This window comes from Manis javanica, chromosome 4, assembly GCF_040802235.1.
Source record: "Manis javanica isolate MJ-LG chromosome 4, MJ_LKY, whole genome shotgun sequence".
NCBI classification, from domain to species: domain Eukaryota; kingdom Metazoa; phylum Chordata; class Mammalia; order Pholidota; family Manidae; genus Manis; species Manis javanica.
Genome location: NC_133159.1, coordinates 134,351,223 through 134,375,446, shown reverse-complemented (window position 1 = coordinate 134,375,446; position 24,224 = coordinate 134,351,223). Strand labels below are relative to the sequence as shown.

The 24,224-nt window shown below is 51.3% G+C and overlaps 2 protein-coding genes across 7 annotated transcripts; both read left to right on the top strand.

Annotated features, from left to right (window-relative positions):
- The first annotated feature begins 486 nt into the window (after positions 1–486).
- SERPINF2 (serpin family F member 2) lies at positions 487–7,879 on the top strand. Of its 3 annotated transcripts, none has more exons than XM_017648334.2 (10): positions 487–638; positions 1,826–1,892; positions 2,018–2,056; positions 2,174–2,236; positions 2,418–2,730; positions 3,186–3,329; positions 3,477–3,680; positions 4,165–4,307; positions 5,950–6,154; positions 6,746–7,879. In XM_017648334.2, the coding sequence occupies exons 1-10, from the start codon at positions 631–633 to the stop codon at positions 7,156–7,158; spliced, it is 1,599 nt and encodes a 532-aa protein (XP_017503823.2). In that variant the 5' UTR covers positions 487–630; the 3' UTR covers positions 7,159–7,879. The 3 variants fall into 3 exon arrangements, with proteins under 3 accessions (XP_017503823.2, XP_017503822.2, XP_017503824.2); XM_017648333.3 differs by having other exon boundaries at positions 540–686; XM_017648335.3 differs by lacking the exon at positions 487–638 and adding an exon at positions 1,037–1,241.
- Positions 7,880–13,643: 5,764 nt separating this feature from the next.
- SERPINF1 (serpin family F member 1) lies at positions 13,644–23,933 on the top strand. 4 transcript variants are annotated; one of them, XM_017651623.3, is made up of 10 exons: positions 13,661–13,787; positions 16,043–16,116; positions 16,431–16,511; positions 17,569–17,660; positions 18,968–19,166; positions 19,802–19,957; positions 20,359–20,562; positions 21,729–21,871; positions 22,880–23,090; positions 23,551–23,933. In XM_017651623.3, the coding sequence occupies exons 4-10, from the start codon at positions 17,577–17,579 to the stop codon at positions 23,808–23,810; spliced, it is 1,257 nt and encodes a 418-aa protein (XP_017507112.2). In that variant the 5' UTR covers positions 13,661–13,787; positions 16,043–16,116; positions 16,431–16,511; positions 17,569–17,576; the 3' UTR covers positions 23,811–23,933. The 4 variants fall into 4 exon arrangements, with proteins under 4 accessions (XP_017507110.2, XP_017507112.2, XP_017507111.2 ...); XM_017651622.3 differs by having other exon boundaries at positions 16,371–16,511; XM_017651624.3 differs by lacking the exon at positions 16,431–16,511.
- Positions 23,934–24,224: the final 291 nt, after the last annotated feature.

Sequence of the window (24,224 nt, the reverse complement as noted above, 5' to 3'; positions counted from 1 at the left end):
GGAGAGGCTGTGTCCCTCATTATCTCCTCATCCCACCCCCTGCTTCCAGACTAAGGCTGAAAGGTAGCCAACCAGGATCCTAGGCTTGTCAGGACTGGGGATGGGCATCCTATCCTAGGTTCCCTGCATAGGCTCCTGCAGCTTTCCCTTCACTCCCCTCAGAATGGGGGAAAGGAAAGGACATTAGCAGTGGAAACCTGGATGTAGCTCTGAGCTCAGCTCTATGTCCTTAAGCAGGTCACTTTGCCTCTCTGAGCCTGACTATAGCTGGGATGGGGTTGCTGGAAAGTCCTTGTCCTTCCTGGATCTGCCTTCCAGGTGAAGCAGACTACTCAACTATCCCCTGACCTCCCTTCTCCAGGCTCAGGTGGGACCCAAATCCACAGGGACTCCAGGTGACTTTGAAAATTAGATGCCCTGGTGGGACAGGGGCTTCCTGCACCACCATCAATGTTTAACCGGATGTGCAGGTCAATATTTACCAGAAGAGAAAGCAATCTCTACAGGGGTTGGCTGAGAGCAAAGGTCCTGGTGGGAGAGGAGGGCTCCTCTGGTCCTGCTGGAGCCTGGGCAGAGCGTGGGGAGCACCCGAGTGGGGCCAGAGGGACATCGTGTGCAGCAGTGAGGAGCATGCAGAGGTACGAGGGCCGGGGGTGGCTCTGCCTGCTCCTCAGCCAGCAGAAGAGGTTAGGAGCTGCCCACCTGGCCGAGGGGCTCTAGGCTGAATTTCCTTAGGAGACCCTTTGTTTCTCAGCCTCATGGGCTGATGGGCCAAGGTGGGAGTTCCAGGGAAATCTCTCTAGGATTTGAAAAACAAAGGGGGAAGAACAGGAGGAAGCTTCCTTTCCTTGCCAGGAAGACTCAAAAAGCGGGGTTGGAGATGAGGGTCTGGCCAAGGGTCCTTGTGGTGAGGGGGGTGGGGCCAGGTGATAGAAGGGTCTTGCAGAAGGACTGGCCCTGAGTTTGGGGTGGGGTAGGGGGTGTGACACCTACTCCAAGGCCAGACCAAGACCTGCCCATTCCCACCCTCCAACCTGGCTTCCCGGAGCCTGCCTGGGGCAGAGTGGGGGGCAAGGCCTGTGCTTCCCGTAAGTTCAAAGGTGGCTCTGGCCAGAGTCATTCATTGAGCTCTGCTGCTGGGTCAACAAGGCGGCTCTCCTGCGGCTGCACCACCCCTGCTGAGACCTCAGGGCCTCACAGCCCTGTCCAGCCTGTGGGCAAGACCAGACCAGACAGAACAGGTGCGCTGATGGAGAGCAGGTTGGAGAGGAGCTCTGGGGAGGGAGCCTCAATAAGGAGAAGGCTTCAGGGAAGGCCTCCCAGAAGAGAGGCCTTGGGCTAGGCTGACAATAACCATTACTGAAAGCAGAGTATTGTCCTTAGGGCTCAAAAAGACTGTTGTATTTTAGTCCTCGCAATGCATGTGGGAGGAGTTACAGACCTACTACCATTTTACAAGATAAGGTAGAGAAGTTAAGGGGGATGTCGAAGGTCCTCTGGCAAGAGACAAAGCCTAGATGCAAACCCAGGTCTGACTCATGCCAGGCCTTGAAGAATGAGAACTTTTTGTTTTGATGCTATTTTCCCCCACGAACCAAAACATTCAGTGGATGAAATGTGAAAAACCAAAAACACAAAGGGGGAAAACAATTCAGCGGAGAAGTCCCACCCCTCAGAGAGAGCCCCACAGCTAATGACAATGTGTGTGGGAGCTCGTAGTGTTCCATCAGTGGGAATGATGGACTTGAGCCAGTGAATTGTGTGGGTGAGATTCCATGGCAGGCGTGGGGGCAAGGTGGCAACTGAGGCTTTCTGTCCCTCACAGGAACATGGCACTGCTCCAGGGGCTCCTGGTGCTCAGCTTGTCCTGCCTGCAAGGCCCCTGCTGGGTGGTGAGCCTGGGCTGTGGTCCGGGAGGGGTGAGGAGGCCGGTGGGGGAGGCCAGGGATCCTGGCGGACTGGGTTGAAGGAGTGTTTGGCGCTGAAGGGTTCGCCCTCCTCATCTCTCTCTCAACAGTTCTCTCCTGTGAGCGCGATGGAGCCCGTGGGCCAGCAGGTACCGGGGTTGAGAGGCCTGATGGGGAGGAGGGCCTTGCCTGTGGCTTGTGCAGGGGCCACAGGGCAGGGGACCTATGGAAAAGGTCAAGCTCCGTTTGTTTTCTGCTTTTTCCAGCTAACAGGTGGGCAGACCCAGGAGAAGCTGTCGCCACTTACCTTCCTCAAGCTGGGCAACCAGGTACAACCAGGTGGGGCTGGGGAAGAGAGGGCGGGGTCTGAGGGAGGCAGGCTAATCAGCAGGGGCCGGGAAGCTGGGGGCGTGGCTGCGAGGCTGAGGCCGGACGGGAGAGGGTGGGAGGGGCCAGGGAGAGCGGCTCCGTCCGGAGTTAACCCTGCCCGTGTGACTCTCCTCCTGTCAGGACTGGGACAAGACCCTGCTGTCCCCAGGCACAGGGGCTCTGAAGGAGTTCTTCAGCACAGAACCTGGCGCTGACGCCCTGGCCCCACTGAGCACCGATGTGTCCCTACAGGAGTCTGGTGGCCAGGCTTCCCTGAAAAAGGCTCCAAGAGACTGCAAGGGGGCCCCAACCCCAGAGCAGACCCGCAGGCTGGCCCAGGCCATGATGGCCTTCACCACAGACCTTTTCTCCCTGGTGGCCCAAAGGTCCACCAGCCCCAACCTCATCCTGTCACCACTGAGTGTGGCCCTGGCATTGTCCCACCTGGCACTAGGTACTGTAACAGCACCTGGCTAGACCAACAGAATGGGGAGGCCAGCAGGAACTCCCTCCCCCAGAGTTTACCAGTGGGTGTTTCCTACATCAGGGTCACTTGGACAGTTGATAAAAATGTATATTCCTGGGCACACCTGCAGTCTTGGTGAATCAAATTCCCTGGGCCTGGGCTATGCTTCCGGTGATTTTTATGCAGGAGTTTGAGAGCTACCATGCCTGCATTGGACTGGAGAGTCTCATTGTGGAAAACTGAGGTCCAGGGGTTGAGGTCGTCCAGGCTGCCAGCAGCAGAGATGAAAGTAGAACTTGGGAGTCCTTGTCACTCAGACCAGTTCAGTGGAGAATGTGTGGTTGTGTGGGCGTGCTCACCATGGCTAGCCAGGGAGGACTGGAGTGAGCAGTGGGGGTGGGGAAGGACCCTCAGCCTGGGCCACACCGACGCGTCCCCTCCAGGTGCTGGGAACCAAACCCTGCAGAGGTTACTGCACGTGCTGCATGCAGACTCAGGGCCCTGCCTCCCCCACCTGCTGAGCCACCTCTGCCGGGACCTGGGCCCTGGGGTGTTCCGAATGGCTGCCAGAATGTACCTGCAGAAAGGTGGGTGCTGGCAGCAGGGGGCTCACTAGGTAGTGCCCTGCGGTGGACAGGGCTGAGGGAGATGGGCTTGGCCTCAGGGAACCAGTAGGAGCACTGGTGGCTCTGGAACCCAAGCTCCAGGAACAGCTTGTGGCCCCTTCTGTGTAGGATTTCCCCTCAAAGAGGACTTCCTGGAACAATCAGAACAACTCTTTGGCGCAAAGCCCAGAAGCCTAACGGGAAAGAAGGAGGAGGACCTAGCAAATATCAACCAATGGGTGAAGGAGGCCACGGAAGGGAAGATTGAAAATTTCCTCTCAGAGCTGCCAGATGACACAGTGCTGCTTCTCCTCAATGCCATCCATTTCCAGGGTACACTCCTCCTCCTCACAGGCCCCTTGCAGGCAGCCCTACGCCCACCCTACAGGCTGAGCTGGGGTGTGCAGGCTTTGTTCTGAGGTCCCCCTTCCTCCTCAGGGTGGGCCAGGAGGCAGGGAGCTCTCCGGATTGTACTTGGGGGCAGGGAGGTGTCAGATTACTGGCTGAGAGGAACTGGATGGGCTGCAGTGGAGAGAGTTTCCCCTGGGAGGAAGACGAGTTTAAAAAAAAAAAGAGACCCAGGGAGAGGCTCCTGGGAGTATGGCAGGGCAAGGGGAGAAGGCAAGCCTGGCTTTCCAAAACACTGCAGGAAAGACACCTCAGATCAACCGGGTATCAGTGGGCACAGCACCTCCTGGGGTCTCAGCCTCTACCTGTTGTCCCTTGAATGGGTTCTGGGTGGGAGGGAGAAGAGGCTGGTGGTATAGAACCCACCCTTGTTCCAGTCTATGTGGTCCCTGCCCTCTGCTGGATGCAGGTTTCTGGAAAAGCAAGTTTGACCCAAGCCTCACCAGGAGAGACACCTTCCACCTGGACCAGCACTTCACGGTGCCGGTGGACATGATGCACGCCCGCACCTACCCACTGCGCTGGTTTCTGCTGGAGCAGCCTGAGATACAGGTCACCCTTGGTTGCCGGGCTGGGCCTTGGTGTCGAGAGGTGGGGAAGAGAGAGGCTGTGGACAGGCACAGGGGTGGGGTGTGCCCCACTCTCCTGGCAGTCATGTCCCTGGGGCAGGGGACTCTGGAGGTCTCACCCTGCCCCTATTCAGGGGAACTGAGACTCCAGGCTTTTTGAGGTTCACTCATTCAACAAAACTATATTGGGCTTTAGCTGTATGCCAGACCTTGTTCCAGTTGCTGGGAATTTAGTGGAGTATAAGGGAGACCAGATCCATACTCTTAGGAGGGAAGATACAAGGTACATGAGCAACCATAAATCAGCAGGATAATTTCAGATAGATAAGTCCTATGAAGGAAAAAAAATAAATGATTTACTAGTGATTGGGGAAGGTGTTTTAGGTAGAGTGGTCAGGGAGCATTCTTTTGAGGAGGGACATTGACTTCAGGCCCAGGAGATCTTTGGTTATGGCAGTTTATTACAAGACCTGTGCATTATGGGGCAGCCTAGGGACCATCTGGATGGCCCCTGGAGGGCCTCAGCATCTCCAAGGCGGGGAGGTGTGACCTGGGATCTCACATAGCGCTCCTTAGAAGGCAGGACCTGATGGGTGGATTTGTCAGCGTCCTGATGGAACATTCTGATTGGATAGAGGGCCACGCCAAGCTACCTCAGGTGCAGCCTCCCTTGCTTCTAGCCTCAGTGTGGTCCCCTTGACTTGAACACTGATCCCTGGGCCAGTTAGCTGTGGCAGTGTTGGTTAAGTTCCTAAGGCCAGCATGACACAGACCACAGCCATTCTGCAACCCTCCTGAGAGGGCCGTTGCAGCAGCGTTCCAGTCTCTACCCAGTTCACCAACAGGCAGACCATCGGGTTCACCTCCCCACCAGTTCCCTTCCTGATGTTGCTTCCCTCCAGGCCGTGTCTCACCCACTCCTCCATCATCCTTTTTTCTCCATCCTTTTCCCTCCCTGGCCCACCTCTTCCTCAGGCACCCAGGAGGCAGGCCCAGGAAGCCAGATGCTGGCACTCGTTGGGGGCCCTGCTGCCTGGGCATTCTGCCTAGAGCCCAAGGAGTTACAGCTGCCAGGGACCTGGAGCCCAGTGGTTTTCACATTTCTTTAGCTGTAGAAACTCCATTCACATGAAGTCTTGTCCGAACTTACAGTGTGTGTATCATAGCTGGGCAAAGTCTCTGTAGAAGGTGAGATGGGTGGACAGAGTATCATCCTTAACAGCACCTCAGCAGAACCTAGGGCAGTTTGAAAACCAACAACCCAGTCCACCAGGCACATGGAGAAGCTGAGAGGCAGATATGGGATTCCTCACCCCAAGTCACAGGGCCAGCTGGTAGTGGATGAAGAGAGAGGAAACTATCGTTGAGTGCTGCCTCTGTGCAGACACTCTGCTAGAAGCTTCAGCAGTGTATCTCCTGCAGTCACATGTCAACTTGCAATGTGGGCAGGTAGTGTAACTCCACTTCCCAGGTGAGGAAGTGGAGGCTCAGGGAGGCAGAGCACATTGCTGGGAAGGATGGACCAAACCCCAGTCCATCTGTCTCACAAGTGCCTCCTGGGGCAGACCCTGCTTAGGTGTGGGTGCTCTCTGATCTGTCCTCATGTGTTCTTGCTTTGTCTGTAGGTGGCTCATTTCCCCTTTAAGAACAACATGAGCTTTGTGGTCATCATGCCCCCCCACTTTGAGTGGAACATGTCCCACGTGCTGGCCAACCTGAGCTGGGACATCCTGCACCAGCCCTTGCTGCGGGAGAAGCCCACCAAGGTCCAGCTGCCTAAGTTGCACCTGAAATACCATCTGGACCTGGTGGCCACCCTCGGCCAGCTGGGTAAGGAGGCTGAGCATGCGAGAGCCCCCTAGGGCAGGCTGGGCAGGGTCAGGGAGTCAGAGCTAGCCTTGTGTCCTGGCCTTAGGGAGGTGAGAGGGTTTGATATGAGTCCCTGGACCATCCGTCCTGGGAATGCTGGGTAAACCCGGGGAATGAGCAACTGCTCTCTCTGAGACAGTGCATTGCAAAGAATCCCAGGTGGAGAGCCAGAGGCAGCGTGTGAGCTTCACAGGCTCTCCTGCCATGGGCACTGTACTAGGCACTGGAGCCCAGTATGTACCAAGAGCTCAGTCTAATGGGCAGATGAGGAAGCAAATACTTACAACCCCACTTAAGTAATAAGACAGAGGGCTTCTCTCCAGTTCACCAGAGGGAACATTGAAAAGGCACCTGTCTGGACTTGGGCAGGGCATCAGGGAAGGTTTCTTGGAGAAACTTTTAAGCTGATACTTGAAAGTGAAATAGGATTTAAGCAGGAATCTGTGGGTTTAAGTTGTTCCCTGGCCAGGATGCCAGACACCCTCCCAGGCAGGTCCAGGCAGCCTGTGGGGCAGAAGGCAGCTCTAACCTGCCATCTCCTGCCCTGGACAGGCCTGCAGGAGCTGTTCCTGGCCCCAGACCTGCGTGGGATCTCTGAGCAGAGCCTGGTCGTGTCCAGCGTGCAGCATCAGTCCACTTTGGAACTCAGTGAAGATGGCGTTGAGGCAGCCGCGGCCACCAGCACAGCCATGTCCCGCATGTCCCTTTCCTCCTTCAGTGTGAACCGCCCCTTCCTCTTCTTCATCTTTGAGGACACCACAAGCCTGCCCCTCTTCGTGGGCAGTGTGAGGAACCCCAACCCTGGTGCACCATGGGAGCGCAAGGAGCAGCAGGATTCCCCTGACAACAGGGACTTCGTCCTGAGCCATAAAGCCTTCCCCCGTGGAGACAAGCCATTTGGCCCTGACTTGAAACTTGAGCCTCCTTCAGAGGAGGATTACCCCCAGTCTAGCAGCCCTAAATGAGGTGCCATGGCTGCCAGCATCCTGAGTCCCTGTCTGGACCAGCCTCTCAACTCATGTGACTTTCCAAACAGCTTCATGGGATTAGGGGCAGGGGCCTGGGTGGGCAGTCTGGGAGGGGAGAGGAGCCATTCTTACCTGTCTCCTCTTGGGGAGTTGGGGGTGCAGTGGGGCCAGGAGAAGGGCAGGCATCAGCCAATGGTGGGCCTTGATCTCACATCATTTCTCCCAAAGGGGCTCAGGGGGTGTCCTTGTTTGGGTGGAGGGGCAGCTGTAGATCCACTTTTTCAGGAGAGTAGGAATGTTTGTTTACCAGAGAGGTAGAGGGAGGAGGGACTGGGTACCTTGCTGCAAGAGGAGAGTCAGACCCTGGGGACAGCCCCAGGGGCAGAGCGGCAGAGTGCGGTCCTGGGGTTAGATGTTGTGGGTCACCCTTGTCCTGCTGTGTGGGAGGAGGTGGAGTGCCCCACTTAATTGCCTCTGCCATAACCTGCCCCAGGCCCACCAGCCTCTAGCACAGTCAGATGCCCTGCCCCTCAGTCTTCCTGCTGGTTCTTGGAGATGCCAACACTGCCAGGACCCCCTTCCTTCCTCTCTCTCCTGTTCCTCCTGGGCCCAGTGTCTGCAGGGATAAGGGTGGGTGGGAAGGACATTAGCTCTCTAAGGATCTTTTGTAAAGTTTTTGTAGTGATTTTTATGCCACCTGAATAAAGAATGAATGGGCCTGGCTGCTTTGATGTCACTGTTCTGGGCATGGGTGGGGCTAGGAGGACTGGAGGAAGTGGGGAGCAGGCCACAGACAGCACTGTGAACCAGGCTGGGCCCCGAGAAGCCATCTCTGCCACGTTTGGTCCCTGGCCACTCGTCAGCCCTTCTCCACCATGACAGGCCCCTCTCCAGGGCCACCGCCACGTCAGCCTGGCTCTGCTCTCAGCCTGCTCCTCTCTGCAGGCCTCATGCAGCCAGCAACAAGGGCAGCTCAGAATAGCACCAGCCTCCCCGTCTGGGAGAACTGGCAATTAGGAGTTTGTGGAGCTTCTAATTACATGCCGGCCCCTCTGCCAGGAGCTGGCACCCGCTAGCCGCAGGGCAGGATGCTGAAAGTACCTGGCTCCAGCTGGAGGTTGTCAAAGCCTGAGGATTTGGGGGAAGTAGCTGGGGATACCTTGGCACAGGGCTGGGCATCCTTGTGGGTGGACCTTTGTCTGTGAGCACAGGGTGTCCATATGGCAGCAGCCACCTGCAACCCTGACGTGCAGTGGTTAAGAGCAAGTGCCTGGGTTGGAACCTTGCAGTTGGAAACTGGCAATGTGCAGAGACAGGAAATTAATAGACAAGTGAAACGCATGGAATGTCAGAAGGTGGCAAGAGCTATGGTGAGAAAGAAAGCAAGGAAGACCTCCTGGAGAAGGTGACATCGGAGCAGAGCCTTGGAGCAGGTGAGGGCAAGCACCACAGAAATCCTGGGGAGCAGTATCCTAGGCAGAGGAATACTGAGTGCAGAGTTCCTGAGAGAGGAGTGTGCTCAGAAGCTTCAGGATGAGCAGGAGACCAGGAGACCATGGAGGGAATGAGGGGAGGAACAAGAAGCAGGCACAGAGGAACCAGGTACAGACTGTGTAGGGCTTTAGGGCCACTATAAAAACTGTCCTTGTTATCTTGGGAGACATAAGAAGGAACTGGAATAGAAATACTATTTGACCCCAGAATCCCACTTCTTGGAATATACTCAAAGAATACAACTTCTCAGATTCAAAAAGACATATGCACCCCTATGTTCATTGCAGCACTGTTTACAATAGCCAAGATATGGAAGCAACCTAAGTGTCCATCAGTAGATGAATGGATAAAGGAGATGTGGTACATATACACAATGGAATACTATTCAGCCACAAGAAAGAAACATATCCTACCATTTGCAACAACATGGATGGAGCTGGAGGACATTATACTCAGTGAAATAAGCCAGGCAGAGAAAGACAAATGCCAAATGGTTTCCCTCATTTTTAGAGTATAACAATGAAGCAAAACTGAAGGAACAAAATGGCAGCAGACTCGGAGACTCCAAGAAGGGACTAGTGGTTACCAAAGGGGAGGGTTGTGGGAGGGTGGGTGGGGAGGGAGGGAGAAGGGGATTGAGGGGTATTATGCTTAGTACACATGGTGTGGGGGATCATGGGGAGAACAGTGTATCACAGAGAAGGCACATAGTGAATCTCTGGCAACTTGCTGCACTGATGGACAGTGACTGCATTGGGGTATGGGTGGGGACTTGATAATATGTGTAAATGTAGTAACCACATTGTTTTTTCATGTGAAACCTTCATAGGAGTGTACATCAATCATACCTTAAAAAAAAAAGACATTACAACCAAATGCAATACTTTGATTGGATCCTAGTTGTAAAAACAGAAACAAAAACCAGCTATAAAAAATATTTTGGGGCAAAAAAAAAAGAAGGAACTGGAAAGGTAAATCAGCAGGCCACCAATTTAATTTTGCCTCTGATCTTTCTCAGCAGTCTCCTCTCCATTTTGGCTCTAGTCATGGTTTAGATCTAGTCATCGCTCCCAAGGGTCACTGCTGTTGCCTCCTAGGTTCTTCTTGCCACTAACTGCATCCCCCACCCTGCATGTCTTTATCAAGGGTCTCCCATGTGCCCAGCAGCCCACCAAGCTCTGAGGATGCAGCAGCGAACAGAAAAAATCTAGCCCCCAGAGCCTAAATCTGGTGGTAGAGTGGTCTAGACAATAAACAGGTTGGACTTTTGTGTTGAAATATGGCATGCAAGGGACATAGTCATAACTGTACACAAGCTTGATTTTTTTTTCACGAGCCAAGTACCCCTGTGTAACTAGCACCCAGATCAAGAAACAGTACTGTCTCCTGACTTCTAATAACAGATTCATTTTTCCTGGTTTTGAACTCTGTATAGAAGTCATACAGCCTGAGCGCTCTTGTATCAGGCTTCATGCTTGTGAGATTCATCTGTTACTGTGGATGGCAATAATTCATTCACTACGGAAGGCTTTCAATTGAGGGGTGACATGGTCTGATTTAAGCTCTAGAAGGCTCACTTGGCTGCTGTGTGAGAACAGACTGCAGAAAGACAAACATGGGAACAGGGAGACTGGTTAGTGGGCAGGAGACGTGGGTGGCTTGGCGCAGGGTACTGGCTGTGGAAGTGGAAGAAAGTGGTTAGAACTCAGATATTTTGCAGGTAGATGTTATAGTATTTGTAGATAGGGTATATAGGAAATGAGGGAAAGGAAAGGTTTAAGAAGTGTAAGGCTCATTCAAATTTCTGGGTTTCTTTTCTTGAGAAAAGTTGTTTTACTGAGATTGGAATCAGAGTGAGGGACAGATTTCAGGATTGATTGGAGATTTGCATTTTGAGCATGTTATGATTGTTCCGATTGAAATGCTATACTAATATAGGGTCCCAGTCTGCCCTATCTGTGATTCCAGCTTAATTGATAGTACTTGCTTTTTGCTTTTAAAAGTGTTTGGATGATAAATCATATGCCCCTCCCACCTATTGGGCATCCATGTGGGCATGTCAAATAGGCAACTAGATCTCTTGGTCAGGACTGGAAGTGTAGATTTGGGAGCATACAGATACATTTGAAGTCACAGAACTCATGGAAATCACCTAAGAGGAGATGTAGATAGAGAAGAAAAGGGGTCCCAGCATCAAACACGCAAAGGCAACAGGAAAGATGAGGTGTGTGAGGTGGGAAAAAGCAGGAGGGTTCAGGGAATCTGCATTTCAAGGAGGAACAGTCTGTTCTGCTGCCTGCTGCAAAGGCAGAGATGTCCATTAGGTGGTCAACATGGAGGCAACAGGAATTTTAAAGGAGAGGTGGGCACCGTAGCAAGTTTGAGGTTGAGGAGGGAGAGGAGCTGAGATAGGGGGCAGAGAGCTCTTTCCCGAGTGGCTGTAAGAGAGACCAGAGAAATGGCAGAGACAATATGGGTCGTAGCATAAATAAAGTGTCAGAGAAGGGAGTGCTGGAGGACGTCTGAAGGCTGTGGGATGATCCTGCAGAAAGGGATGTTGATCATGTGGGCGAGCAGCTACCTGCGGGAATGAAGTCCTTGAAGAACACACCAAGGGCAGGAGTGGGACAGGCTCCTTTCATGGTAATTGGAGGAAAGAGAAATCTTTGTAAGTTATGAACTAATTAGGATAAAGGTAAAGGTATAATGAACTGCATCATGCCACTGTCCACCTTAAAAAATATTCTCACTGTAGTGAGAGCCTGGCATTCCCTTGCCTTGTCCCTTTAACCATCATCTTGAATTTGGTGTTTACTATTTTCATGCATTTACTTTCACCAAATGAGTTTTTATCCCTAAGTGGTCTATAGTATCATTTTGTGTGTTTTAAGGCCTTATATAAAGGTATGATTTTGTTGGTGTTCTCCTGCAACTTGTTTCACTTCACATTGTGAGACAAATCTGTTGATATAAGTGCTCTCCTTTCATTATTTCCCATGGCTGTAGACTTTGTACTCCATCTTAGTATCCAGTTGATGGACATGCACCGAGGTTCTGTTTTTTCTTTGCTACTGAAAACAGTGTTGCCGCAACATTCTTGTACAGCCTTCCTTGTACACGTATGTGGAGTGGGTTCAGCTCACATGTTTAGGGGTGGAACCCCTGAATTGGGGGGTTGGGTCTACACATCTTTAGTTGCCAGGGCTGCCTCATACAGTTATGTACAACTTTGCCATTTGTTCCCAGATTATTCTTCAAAATGACTGTATCAATTTACATTCTCACCAGATGGGCCTAAGAGATCCTGGCTGCCCACATCTTCTCCAACACTTGGCATCGTGAGATGTTTAACTTTTGTCCATCTGATGAGTAAAACACACTCATCTAAAACACACTCATCAAATTAGGGTTTTAATTTGCATTGCCCTGATTATCGGTGAGGATAAAACATCTTTTCTTAAGTTTATTGGACCCTCAGGATTCTTCTGTGAATTACTTGGGCCATTTTTCTTACTGATTTGTGGTTATTTCTGTATAGTAATCTTTTTTTTTTTTTTGTCAGTTATCTGTGTTACAAATATGAGGCTCATCTTTTCATTTTGTTTTATGGTATCTTTTTACAAGAACAAGTTTTTAGTCTTAGTGCCAAATTTTTTATCAATCTTTTATAACTTGTGCTTTTTTGGTGGCTTGTCTAAAAAGCTCTTTCCTGCCCAGAGATCACAAAGGACTCCATTTATACTTCTTTCTAAAACATTCACAGTTTTTCCTGTTATATATATGTATTTGTACTTGCTTTTTAAAGCATTACAAATAGCTCTGAAAGGATACATAGGAAAGAGATTAACATCTGCTATCTCCAAGGAGTGGACAGACTAGTACTCAGATTAGCCACATTTTAAGGGCTTTGTGGCCGCACATGGCTAGTGGCCATTGTATTAGACAGTGTGGACAGAAAGACTGCTGTCCCAGAAGATGCTGCATTATATTGGAACGATCTGCTCTCATATCAGCCTCTGTTATTAGCCAGTGAGTTTCTGGATGGTGGGCACCAAGTCTCACTCATCTATGTACTCTTCCTGTGTACCTGGCTAATGCCTTGCAGAGAGATACTCAATGTTTTTGTTGAAAAGATTAAACACTGACTGTTGACACACTTTCTTGTATAAAGCTGAACCTTGCCCATTGGAAAGTTCTATCCAGGGGCCCTAGCTCTGCTCCCTTGAGCCTCACATGAGGTGAGCTTCCCCTCAATTTTCTCTTTCTCAAACTAATATCCTAGAGCGCTCTCTTTTCCTTCTTTGAATGACTAATGGGCTTTTGGAAAGGACTCATACCCGTGTAGAAAACATTTTGCTATGTTCTCTAATTATTTCTCATGTCAGTATTTTAGTTTCACAAACACGTTGCAAGTTCCTAAACATCCCCAGGTAAGCAGGACCTAGGTATTCTCTTCTCCAGGTGACCTCTATCTATGGTTCCCAGGTGGATGCCAGGCCCATATGCAGCCCCATTTCAGGACTAATGTTTATAGTATGGCTCAGTACTTCCTCTGGTCAGATATTTTCCCACTACCCTTTTTCATCTTCAGAAATCACAGAATTTCAGGGCTGAAAAAACATACAGACATCCAGTTCCATCCCTTCATTTTTCAGCCAAGGAAAGGGAGGAGCCGTGAAAGTTGTCTTGTACCAAATCCCAGTTAGTGTCAGAGCCAAGGACCAGGAAAAACCCAGAAGCCCATTCAGTCCTGGGTCAGTGTTTTCTCTACTCCAGCCTGCCTCTGGGGCCTCCTCCTGGGTCTTCTGCCCAGACTGGCCAGCGTACCACCTGCGGGTGGGGTCTCAGATAGTGAGGAGGTCCAGGGCTTTGAAGGAAGGTCTGGTGGAGGAGCCAGGTGTGTGAATATGTGTCTCAGGGGTATGTGGCAGGGCAGTAGTGGGTTAAAGTTAATGCCATACAATGATGCAATCATAGGATCCAAACTGAGTTCAGGTCGCTTTAAGAAAGGAGTAGCTGTAATCTGAAGCCTGCTGGACGCAGGACTGGGAGGCAGCAGAAAAAGCTCTTGGACTTACAGGAGCACCCTGTGTGCAGACCTAGGCCGGGCACAGAGCTGCAACGACCCACAGGTAAAGCAGCTCTGTCTGGTCTGCGTGTCAGGGGAAGATGGGAGAGGCTCCCCTGGACTGGGGGGGACTGGAGAGAGGCAGGAGTATTCCAGGAACAGGAAAGAGGGGTGCAAGGGAGAGAAGGTGGGGAGACAGTGGATCCTGCAGCTTGGCCACCAGGGTGAGTGAGTGGATGAGGGAGGACAGGAGTTGGGGGTCAAAAGGGCAGGACGCAATTATCCCCAAACCCCACTGCACCTCTAGAAGAGGCTGGAAAGACTTTTGAATGAAGTGGGTGGGAAACAATGCAGGTGGGATGGGAGGAAGCAGGAAGCTCAGCTGCTGGGTTAGGTCTCAGCAGCATTTCAAAGGGGTTCTGCAGCCCTGGGGGTGAGGGGGCAGGGAGGGGGGAGAGGGAGCTGTATTTCCCCTGAGCAGTTCGGGAGGCAGCACTTCTCGCAGCCCAGCCTTGGCCCGGGCTCAGTTCCCAGCTGCTTTTTCAAAATCAACCAGTGCTGATTTCAAAGATAACTTCCCAACACTGCCAGATAGCTGGACTATTGACCCTGCTGGAGGATGACTGGGTGGGCCCTTCTATCCAGCACTCACCCTTTTCCTTTGGCCAAATTAATTGCTGGTAAAAGCTGGGAGACCAGTGGGGTTTTGGCCTCTCGCAAACAATAATCACTCTTTAGCCCATCCAGGATATGGGTTTTGGGGGTCCGCTGCCAGTGCTGGAGAGGATGGCTGACTGTACCTTTCTGCTCCCTGGGGCAAGCTGCAGCTAGGAGCTGGGCTGGGCCAAAGAAAAGCTGCAGGCTTGCCAGAAACCCCATCACTGTGTGGCCTGTGCCCGTCCACCCTGAGTTCTGCTTCCTGGCTGAACGTGGGAGGGGAAGGTGGCCAGGGAGTTCTGTTTCTAGGGTTGGTCCTTCTCGGGGGTGGGCGGTAAACCTGTGGGCATCCTGGCCCCACTCATTTCAGGTTCCAAGACTTAAGAAGGAGCACTGTTTGGGGACTGATGGGGGGTCACCATGGGTGGGGTTGGCCTGGAGGGGACCCTTTGGAATCTCCCTCCCAGAGCCAGGGAGAGGGTGGTAGCCTTTCCTGCTCTGCACACAAGGTCCACCGCATGTGGCTTAGAGGCTAGGCTGTGTGGTTCTGGGAGGAGGGATGGTGTTTGTCCCACAACTGGGTTTAATCTGAAACACATGTACTGGCTCAAATTGATCCTCCCAGCTTGAAGGCAAAAATCACAAAGTTGTAGTTCCTTGTGTCTCTCGATTTGGGCAATGTGGCAGGAAGTTAAGGCCTAACCTCAGTCCAGAGGGGAGGATACCCACCCCCTGCTCTGGCCATCCCCTGCCTGGCAGGACAGTAGTCTGGCTTGGACACTGCCCTTCAGACAGGATGGCATCATTTCCCTGTGCCCCTAGCCAGGCAATGGCTGCCTGCCCTGGTCCACAGATCACCTTGGACAGGGCACTGAGCTCCGAGGGGTCCTGCAGGTAGATGCTTACTCTGTGCCCCTACAGGGGTGATAAGCTCTCCACTTCCCTCATCCTCAGGGCTTGAGGTGGTGGGTTCAAAGAGGTGCCATTGATACTGGGGCTGGCTCTGGGTCAGCTCTGTTCCCAGGTGCCCTTCCCCACCAGGATCCCTCACCTCAGTTTCAGTCCTCAGACTACCCACGTGGGGACAGTGATCACAGTACCTGGGGCTTAGGCTCAGACTCTGTAGGGACTCTTACAGAGGTCACACCTCCAAGTGCTTTTGAACTGTGAACTTAAGTTTCCTTAAACACTATGCCAGGATGACCCCATCTCCTTCCTCCTATCTCAATTACTTACTCTGGCCAGAGGGACTAGAGCTAACAGATTTTCCTCTGGCCTCACTGCCTATGCATCTTGCTGAATTTTGAGTCTCCTATGAACCAGTCAGCTGAGGCTTAGGCAAGGCCGGCTCCGGCCGGCTCTGGGTGGGGCTGACCCGGTGGGGAGAGCAGCTGTAAGCCAGGATGGTATTAAGGTCTGCAGAGTGCTTTTCCTGTTGTCTCACAGGGAGAGTCTCCCTGAGAAGCAGGGGCAGCCATGTGGAAGAGCAGCTGGCTTAGAGTACAGCAGCCCGTGGAGATGAGACAGGAGATGGAGGTCAGGGTTTAGAAGAAACGCGGGGCTGGTTCCCACTGGCGGTCCAGCTGTAAGCGGAGTAAACTCAGTAGGCCATTTTTTTTTATTCCTTTTCATGATCCACAATGTTGTCTCATGGATTATCAGACTTAATAAGGACTTTGGCCAAAAATCATACCCTGCCCTCCCAACTTTCCTATTTGTTCTGAGAAGTCAGAAAGGTATGTGTGTTGGGTATGTGGGGGTTGTTTATGGTTATATAAAGGGTTAGTGAAAGAGTTTGAGTCCCCTGGCCTGTGTGTGTGTGTGTGTGTGTGTGTGTGTGTGTGTGTTTTGAGGGGAGATGGGGCTGGAAAGACAGATGATAAATTCCTGACTTGGAAATACAGATGGAGAGAGAACATGTGTGTGTGTGTGTTTTGAGGGGAGATGGGGCTGGAAAGACAGATGATAAATTCTTGACTTGGAAATACAGATGGAGAGAGAACATGGGCCAGCCAAAGATTGCTGAGACCTTGTTCCACTTTCTAACCAGAAGGCCTCTTGGAAGAGCTTATCTGTCCCACTCACAGGAGCTGCCTTCGTCCTCTCCCACCCCCACATCCTGACTCCAGGGGTGAGCTCATATATGTAGTGCATGCGGGAGGGGAGGAGATGGTGGAGCACATGGAACCCTGGACCCAGATTTCCCTTTTCCCTTGTAGTCCAAGGGCCAGAGCAGAGCTTGGTCAGAGGAGACCACTGATGGGGAGGTGAAGGGACTTGGGTGGTCTTACTAAGAAGTGAAGTTGTTTAACCTGAAGGCAAGAAGGCTCAGGGGTGTAAGAGCTATTTTCAAGCTGGTAGGGGGAAAAGGACCTGGCTCCTCGGGGAGGAAGAGGGGCCCTCGGGTCCCAGCTGCAGGGAGACCCCTCTGGTTCAAGGATTCTGGGAGCGCTCCCCTTGCCTCGGGCACCACTCCATGCTATTAAGGCATTATCTAATTTAATCCTAATCACACCATTAAGATTTGGTTTCCCTTTACAAGAGAAGACAGTGATTTACACAGAATTGAGATCTGAACTCAGGCTTTCTGCCTCTAGACGCAGCACTTCTAACATGAGAGGCCCAGAGCTCTTGGCCCAGAACTGTCTGAGAAGGGAATGAGTCCCTCAGAAGGCCACAAGTTCCAGGCCAGAGTGTTCAAGGGGAGAGTGTGAAAACTTCTTGGGGATCACGGTGGCTGGAATGGATGCCTCTGCCCTCTGTACTCTGTGATTATATGTAGGAGACCCAGGTTCTGCCCCTGTTCTGTGACTACACATTGCCCCAAATCCTATGTAATGAGCTGTCAGGGGCCTCCAGAGGAAAGCCTTAGTGTGCATTTGTGCACACGGAGGGGCCCACTGCTGGATCTTCACTGCCCTGCAGCTTTAGGTTCAAAGGTGGGTCTCCTGACACAGACACTGGGGTGAAAGCACAACCTCATCGTAGGCTTGCGAGCCTTGAGGCAGGTGGAGGGCTGGGCAGCTGCGAAGAGGCAGGTATCATCCAGCTGAGGGGCCACTTCTAGCCTGGAAAGGTTGGAGGGAAGGTCCCTGGTCCTGCTGAGTCCCTGCCCCCTGCCCAGGGTGGCCTGGCTGTGCAGGCAGGTGGGGGAGGGGAGCAGCCTACGTCTTCATGCTCTCTTGCAGGCCCTGGGATGCAAGCCCTCACACTACTCCTCTGGACAGGAGTCCTCCTCGGGCATGGCAGCTGCCAGAACAACGCAGGCAGCCTGGAGGAGGTCAGTGGGGGGTGTGGTGGGGGGTGTGAGGGCCTCAGCCAACCCAGCCCCTCCTTAGCGGGCAGCATGTGAGACAGGACAGGCACCCAGGTTCCAGGCCAGGCTCTGGCCTTTACAGATTTAGACAGGACCTTGGTTTCTCTGTCAGCAAAACAGAGAGAAAACCTCTTGCCTCACCTTTTCAGACAACATAGTGGGGACAAAAATAAGATCCAAAAATGTGAAAAACAAAAGCATTCTAACCAGCCCTGGGCTGTCCCTTCAGTGAAGATCTTTCCTCATTACCTGGCATTTTGAGGGTCTCAATGAGTGGGTGGTGTTCTTGGGTATTTGTTCTGATCCTTAGCAGGGTGCAGGCAAGATGTGAGAGGGTGGAAAGGCCTCTTTGCCGCCTAGAGAGCACAGTCAGATGGCAAAGGCAGATGCTGAGAAGCCTATGCATGTGACGTGGGGCTAGGGCCACTGAGGTATACTGGTTTGGAGACCCAGACTTTGTTGTGAGTTCCGCATGTGAATTCTGCCTCTGCTTCTCACTAGCTGTTTACTTTAGACAAGTCATTTTCACCAGTTTAGGTTTCTCATCTATAAAATGAGATTAAACCTAGTATTTATAGGGCCGTCGTGGCCACTATCTTATCTATTGAACACATAACTCTGTGGATGCTGGGAACAGGTAGAAATATAAAAGGTCCAGTTCTTGCCTTCAAGGAACTCAGTTTTCTGAGATATTAGTCTTGTGAGGTATCAAGTACATGGACAAATATGAAAGAAGTAACTCAAGTGAACAGACCTAGCACAGAGCCCATGTAGGTGGTTAATATGTAAATGGTAGTTGATTCTGAAAAACGATCAGCAAACCAGAAGGTGCCGTTAGATTGGAGCAGTCAGGGAATGTTCGTGGAGGAGGTGAGGCCTGAGCAGGGCCATGAAAGACAGGTAGGCTTTGACGGGGTCCAGGTAGAGACCTGGAGCAGGAGGCCAGGGTGAACAGGTGCAAAGCCTGGTCTGGTCCGAGAACAGGGCTTTCTTGGGAAGGGAGGGGGCAGAAGGGGGCTCTTCTTTCTCTTTTTTTTGTGTGTCACAGGCCTGAGGCTCACTGGTCACTAGTGTTTAAGTCTGGTCACGTAATCTCTCTTTTGGGCTCTCTCTGGCCTGCATGATCAGGAAGCACAAACTCGTGCAGCATTAGGCTGAACATAGTATACTCAGGCAGGATGGCACTCAGGGGCCAGAACAACAATCTCATTCAAAGCGATGAGACCAGCCCTCCACTGCTCATCTCCACGGGTCCTTGTACTCAAATCCAGGGCTCCCCGGACCCTGACACCACAGGGGCGCCAGTGGAGGAGGAGGATCCCTTCTTCAAGGTCCCTGTGAACAAGCTGGCAGCTGCCATCTCCAACTTTGGCTATGACCTGTACCGTGTGAGATCCAGCATGAGCCCCACCACCAATGTACTCCTGTCTCCACTCAGTGTGGCCACAGCACTCTCTGCCCTTTCACTGGGTGAGTTCTTCGGTGCAGAAAGCTCCAGAGTCTACAGCTCTGCACATACATGGCTCTCTAAGCCCTATAGATGCTTTGCCTCAGGGAGGGGTGAGGAGGTATTGAGACTGGCCCTGCTGGGGTCCTGTGCATGTGAGTGGGAGCTTGAGGGCTGTGCACACATGATGGCTTCGCTTCCCAGGAGGGTGTTGAGCACTGCAGACTCAGGGCGTGGCCTCAGGACCACTTACTGACATGGTGACCTCGATATTCCTTAATGAGCTTCTACTGTGCACCAGCCATTCTGCTGGGTTCTGGGATGTAACTGTACACAAGCAGGCATTATGTCTGCCCTCACTTGGGTTGCAGTTGAGTTCGTGGGGGAAACTAAAGTCTGGTAAGTGCTATGATGGGAGAAGCACAGGGATTATTTCCCACCCCCACCCTTACATCTCTCTCTAGGACGGATGCCCTTGCCCTGCTTTAGGATAATCTTTTTCTTCCATTACCTTCAAATTCCGTGCCCACCTAGAATGTCTCTAGTATTAGCAGACAAAAAAAAAATAAGAGTCTAGTGTCATTGTCCTGCCCTGGGATCTGGCCTGATTCAGGCCCCAGTAGGCAGTTATCAAGGCTCACATCCTTGTCTCTGGCAGGAGCAGAACAGCGGACGGAATCCAGCATTCACCGGGCTCTCTACTATGACCTGATTAGCAATCCAGACATCCATGGCACCTACAAGGAGCTCCTTGCCTCAGTCACTGCCCCCCAGAAGAATTTCAAGAGTGCTTCTCGGATCATCTTTGAGAGGAGTGAGTCACCTTGCTGGTCTGGGATGCCTGAAGAGTGTGGGGCTCTTTGCTCCATGCGAGGGGTTACTTTCTAAATACCAGAGCATGTCTGCCCAGGCCAGGCCTGGCATTGGTGGGCAGGAAGGGGCCCTGTGAGCCCAGAGAGGATCAGAAAGAGGAAGTAGGCTGAAGGAGACAGTGGGAAGGTTGGGGGATAGCAGTAACTTGAAGAGAAAGAACAGTGAACAAAATCTGTTGTTTCTTGTCCAGGGCCAGGAAGCTAGCACGAAGCCCCAGCAAGTTGCTAGGCAGGAAGTCAGGGCCTGCTGAGTGGGAAACCAGAACCGAAGCCTGGCACGCTCTCACAGAGAGGCTGCTTATTTAGCTCTCAGAGCACTCATCTCTGCTCCATCTCTTCCCAGAACTGCGGATAAAATCCAGCTTTGTTGCACCCCTGGAAAAGTCATATGGGACAAGGCCCAGAATCCTGACTGGCAACTCTCGTGTGGACCTTCAGGAGATTAACAACTGGGTGCAGGCCCAGATGAAGGGGAAAATCGCCAGGTCCACACAGGAAATACCCAGCGGAGTCAGCATTCTCCTTCTGGGTGTGGCTCACTTCAAGGGTAAGGCCTCCAGGGCTCTCTGGCCAGGGGGGAATTGTGGGCATCAGAGGGGCTACGAAAGCAGGAAGGCAGGCCTCATCCAACACGGACCCGGGGGCGGAGCCAGAGGAGGGCCTGAGGAACGCACTTGCTCCAGGGCTCTCTACTCATCCTCAGATCCAAGGCAGACCTCTGACAAGCACCTATAAAGTTAGAGGCCTATGTAGAGACCAGCAGGGAGGGAAAGCACTACCACTCTTGTGCCTGCCTAGGGCGGCCACGTTCTGATTTCTGGCTGGAGTCAGAGAAGGGCTGAAGCCCAACCCTACCTTCACTGGCTATGGAGCCCTGAACAAGAGTCACAGCCTTTCTGGGCTTTTCTCATCTCTAACACGGGGACAACACACTTACGTCAGAGGCACACTGTCTATACCATCTCTCATCTTCACATCAACCCAAGCATGCTGCTCAGGACACAGCAGATACTCTATGAACCATTGCTAGTTCTCTAACAACATCCTTCTGGGCTGTGGCGATGTGCCCAAGACTATTCCATGTGTCTAGTGCAAGGATGGCCTCAATCAGGTAAGCCCTGGGAGGGCTGGGGCAACCTCCCCTTAAAATGCTTTATAACTGCCCATCAGGTAGTAGCAAGAGCAGACCATTAGACTCCTAGATAAAAGCCCTCCTTGAAGCACTGATCTGGAAGTAAAAGTTACAGACCAGCATGTTAAGAGCCATGTTAAACTAAGGGAGCTTGATTACCACCTTGCTGTGTGACTGTGGCAAGTCACTTCACCTCTCTGGGTTTCAGTGCGTTTTCAGCTGTGAGGGCTGATGAGATGAGGTCGAGGTCCCTTCCAGCTCTGTCCACTTGATTCTGTCCCCCACACCCATCACTATGTAAGTGGACACCTGTTTACTTTTTTCCCAGGCTATTAGAGAATTTGTATACCCCAGACAGTCTCATCAATAAAATCAACTATTTCTTTCTGAGTTCACTTATAGAAGGTATTTAGGGTCCTAGAAATATTGTGGTCAGACCACACATGTGAGACAGAGCTATTCCTTACCATGTCAGGGTCTCTGATGACCAAGATTCCTTTAGCTGGGCAGTTTTCGATGACGTGCTTTGGTCTCACAGAACAGTCCCAACGCCTTTCTGGTCTCCATTTGTTTCATTCCAGGGCAGTGGGTAACAAAGTTTGATACTAGAAAGACCTCCCTTGAGGATTTCCACCTGGATGAGGAGAGGACCGTGAGAGTCCCCACGATGTCAGACCCGAAGGCTGTCTTACGCTACGGCTTGGATTCGGATCTCAGCTGCAAGGTCTGTTGGGCATGGGTGAGTGGTGGGTGGGGCAAGAGGGCAAAGACAAGCAGGATGGTATAGTGGAAACAGAACTGAGAGCGGACAACTGTCTAAATTTTACCTGCTGTGTGACTATCTACAAGCTAATAGCTTCTCTGAGCCTTTCTTCTTAAAATGAAGGGGGTAGTTACGGAAATTTATCCTCTCAGCGTTTGTTATAAGGATTAATTAGGTAATGTGAAATGGGACCTTAAGATTGGGCACTCAAATGTTGCTGTTTTCTTGTTCTCCCCTACCCCCTGCTGCCCCTCCCGTTTCTGTCTTTCTCTTTTTTTAGGAGAAATTTTATTTCTAGAATTCAAAGCCAAAATTTCAAAAACTGTCACAAACTCCAAATTGCTAGCATTCTTAGTCTTTTGCATATACCTGACTTCTTTTAATTCTAAGCCAGTAGTTCTTAAGCTTTTTCTTTGGGAATTTGGTAAAACACCTGAAATACGTGAGAGAGATGCCGGGTATGCACACACATGTATTTCTGTATGTGATTTCAAGGACTGTTGGGACTCCTGACGCCATTTGTCCCATGGGCTTAGGTTACAAACCTTTGCTCCAAGGACTCATTTTATTGCTGCTTCTGTGCCCAATGTCCCCATTTCTAGTTCAGGGCTCTGAACATAACAGATGATCAGTACCTACTGGGAGACAAACCTTGGGAAAAAACACAGACCTGTAATTTAATTCTAGCTCTTTAGAACCACAGGAGAAAATTTTCAGCAGATAAGTTCAACTTCAGTTGGTATTAGGCATTGGTAAGAAAAGACAAGAGCCCAGCTTTTGAAGGAACATCAATAGCTGTCTTGCTGCCAGAAAACAGTAGCCTGGAGGGACATTGTTAAATGGGCTGGAGGCTGGGAAAGCACGGCCAGGGCCCCACCATAGGAGAGGAGACAGCAGTTTGGAGTTTATACGTAGCCCAAGGCTTTTAGACTCCAAAGGTCTAACCCTGTGCTTCCTCTGTTGTTTCAGATTGCCCAGCTGCCCTTGACCGGGAGCATGAGTATCATCTTTTTCCTGCCTCTCAAAGTGACCCAGAACTTGACCCTGATAGAAGAGAGCCTCACCTCTGAGTTCATTCATGACATAGACCAAGAACTGAAGACTGTTCAAGTGGTCCTGACCATCCCCAAACTGAAGCTGAGTTACGAAGACGAAGTCACTAAGTCCGTGCAGGAGATGAGTATGTCTACAAGACCCCTTTGCTCTTGGGATGGGTGGGGTTGAGTCTTTGAGCATTCTACATTGCGGAAGCAAAACTCAAGGGCTCCATGACCTTGTAGGGAGGCCATGGGAAATTCTTTAATTCTAATAGTGCTGGATGGGGAAAGTACTGTCTTCTTGATCAGACTCATTCCTCAGATCGAGCATACATCCTACGACAGGAACTCAGAATGCTGCCTTTCAACAGGTCTACTGACCTGGTTTCTAATCTTAACCTCACTTGCTGTATATTTTTCGGCAAGTCACTTAGCTCTTAACCAGCCCAGAGCTCCATGTAACTCACAGAAAGTTAAAGGTGGTGTTCCTCTCCAAGCTTGCTGGCCTTCTTGAGAATCAGGATTTAAGAATCAGGATTGTATTCCTCCTTGGAGTACTGGGTAAGGCAGGGTTTTAATAGAAATCTCTCCCAATCTCTGCAGAGCTGCAATCCTTGTTTGATGCACCAGACTTTAGCAAGATCACAGGCAAACCCATCAAACTTACTCAAGTGGCACATCGAGCTGGCTTCGAGTGGAATGAGGATGGGGCAGGCACCACCCCTAGCCCAGGGCTCCAGCCTGCTCATCTCACCTTCCCCCTGGACTATCACCTTAACCAACCTTTCATCTTTGTACTGAGAGACACGGACACAGGGGCCCTTCTCTTCATAGGCAAAATTCTGGACCCCAGGAGCAATTAATGCCCCAGTTTAATGCTCAAATACCCTAGAAGAAGAAAATCCTAGAGGGATGCTGATTATACATGAAGGCTATTCCTATAATATTCCAGTGTATACTTTGCAATAAAAGTGCCTTATCCTTAACTTTCGATTTCCTGTTCTTCCTCCCATTTTGAGCTATGTTAAGTTTAAAATGAAGATAAATAGCCTTTTAGGAATGTGCTGGTCCTGTACTTATGGCCTGGGTCTATCTAAACTTGGTAGAAAGTCACCACTTGTAAAAAGTTTTAGTTATCTGCATTGTATAATGCAGGCAATGATAGTCTGCTCTGGGGGTTTGTGTACTGGACCACTCATCTCCCCAGCAGGGCATCTCCTGCCCCCACAATCAGTGGCACATGCTCATAAACCTGACTTTAGGTTTTAATCCAAGTA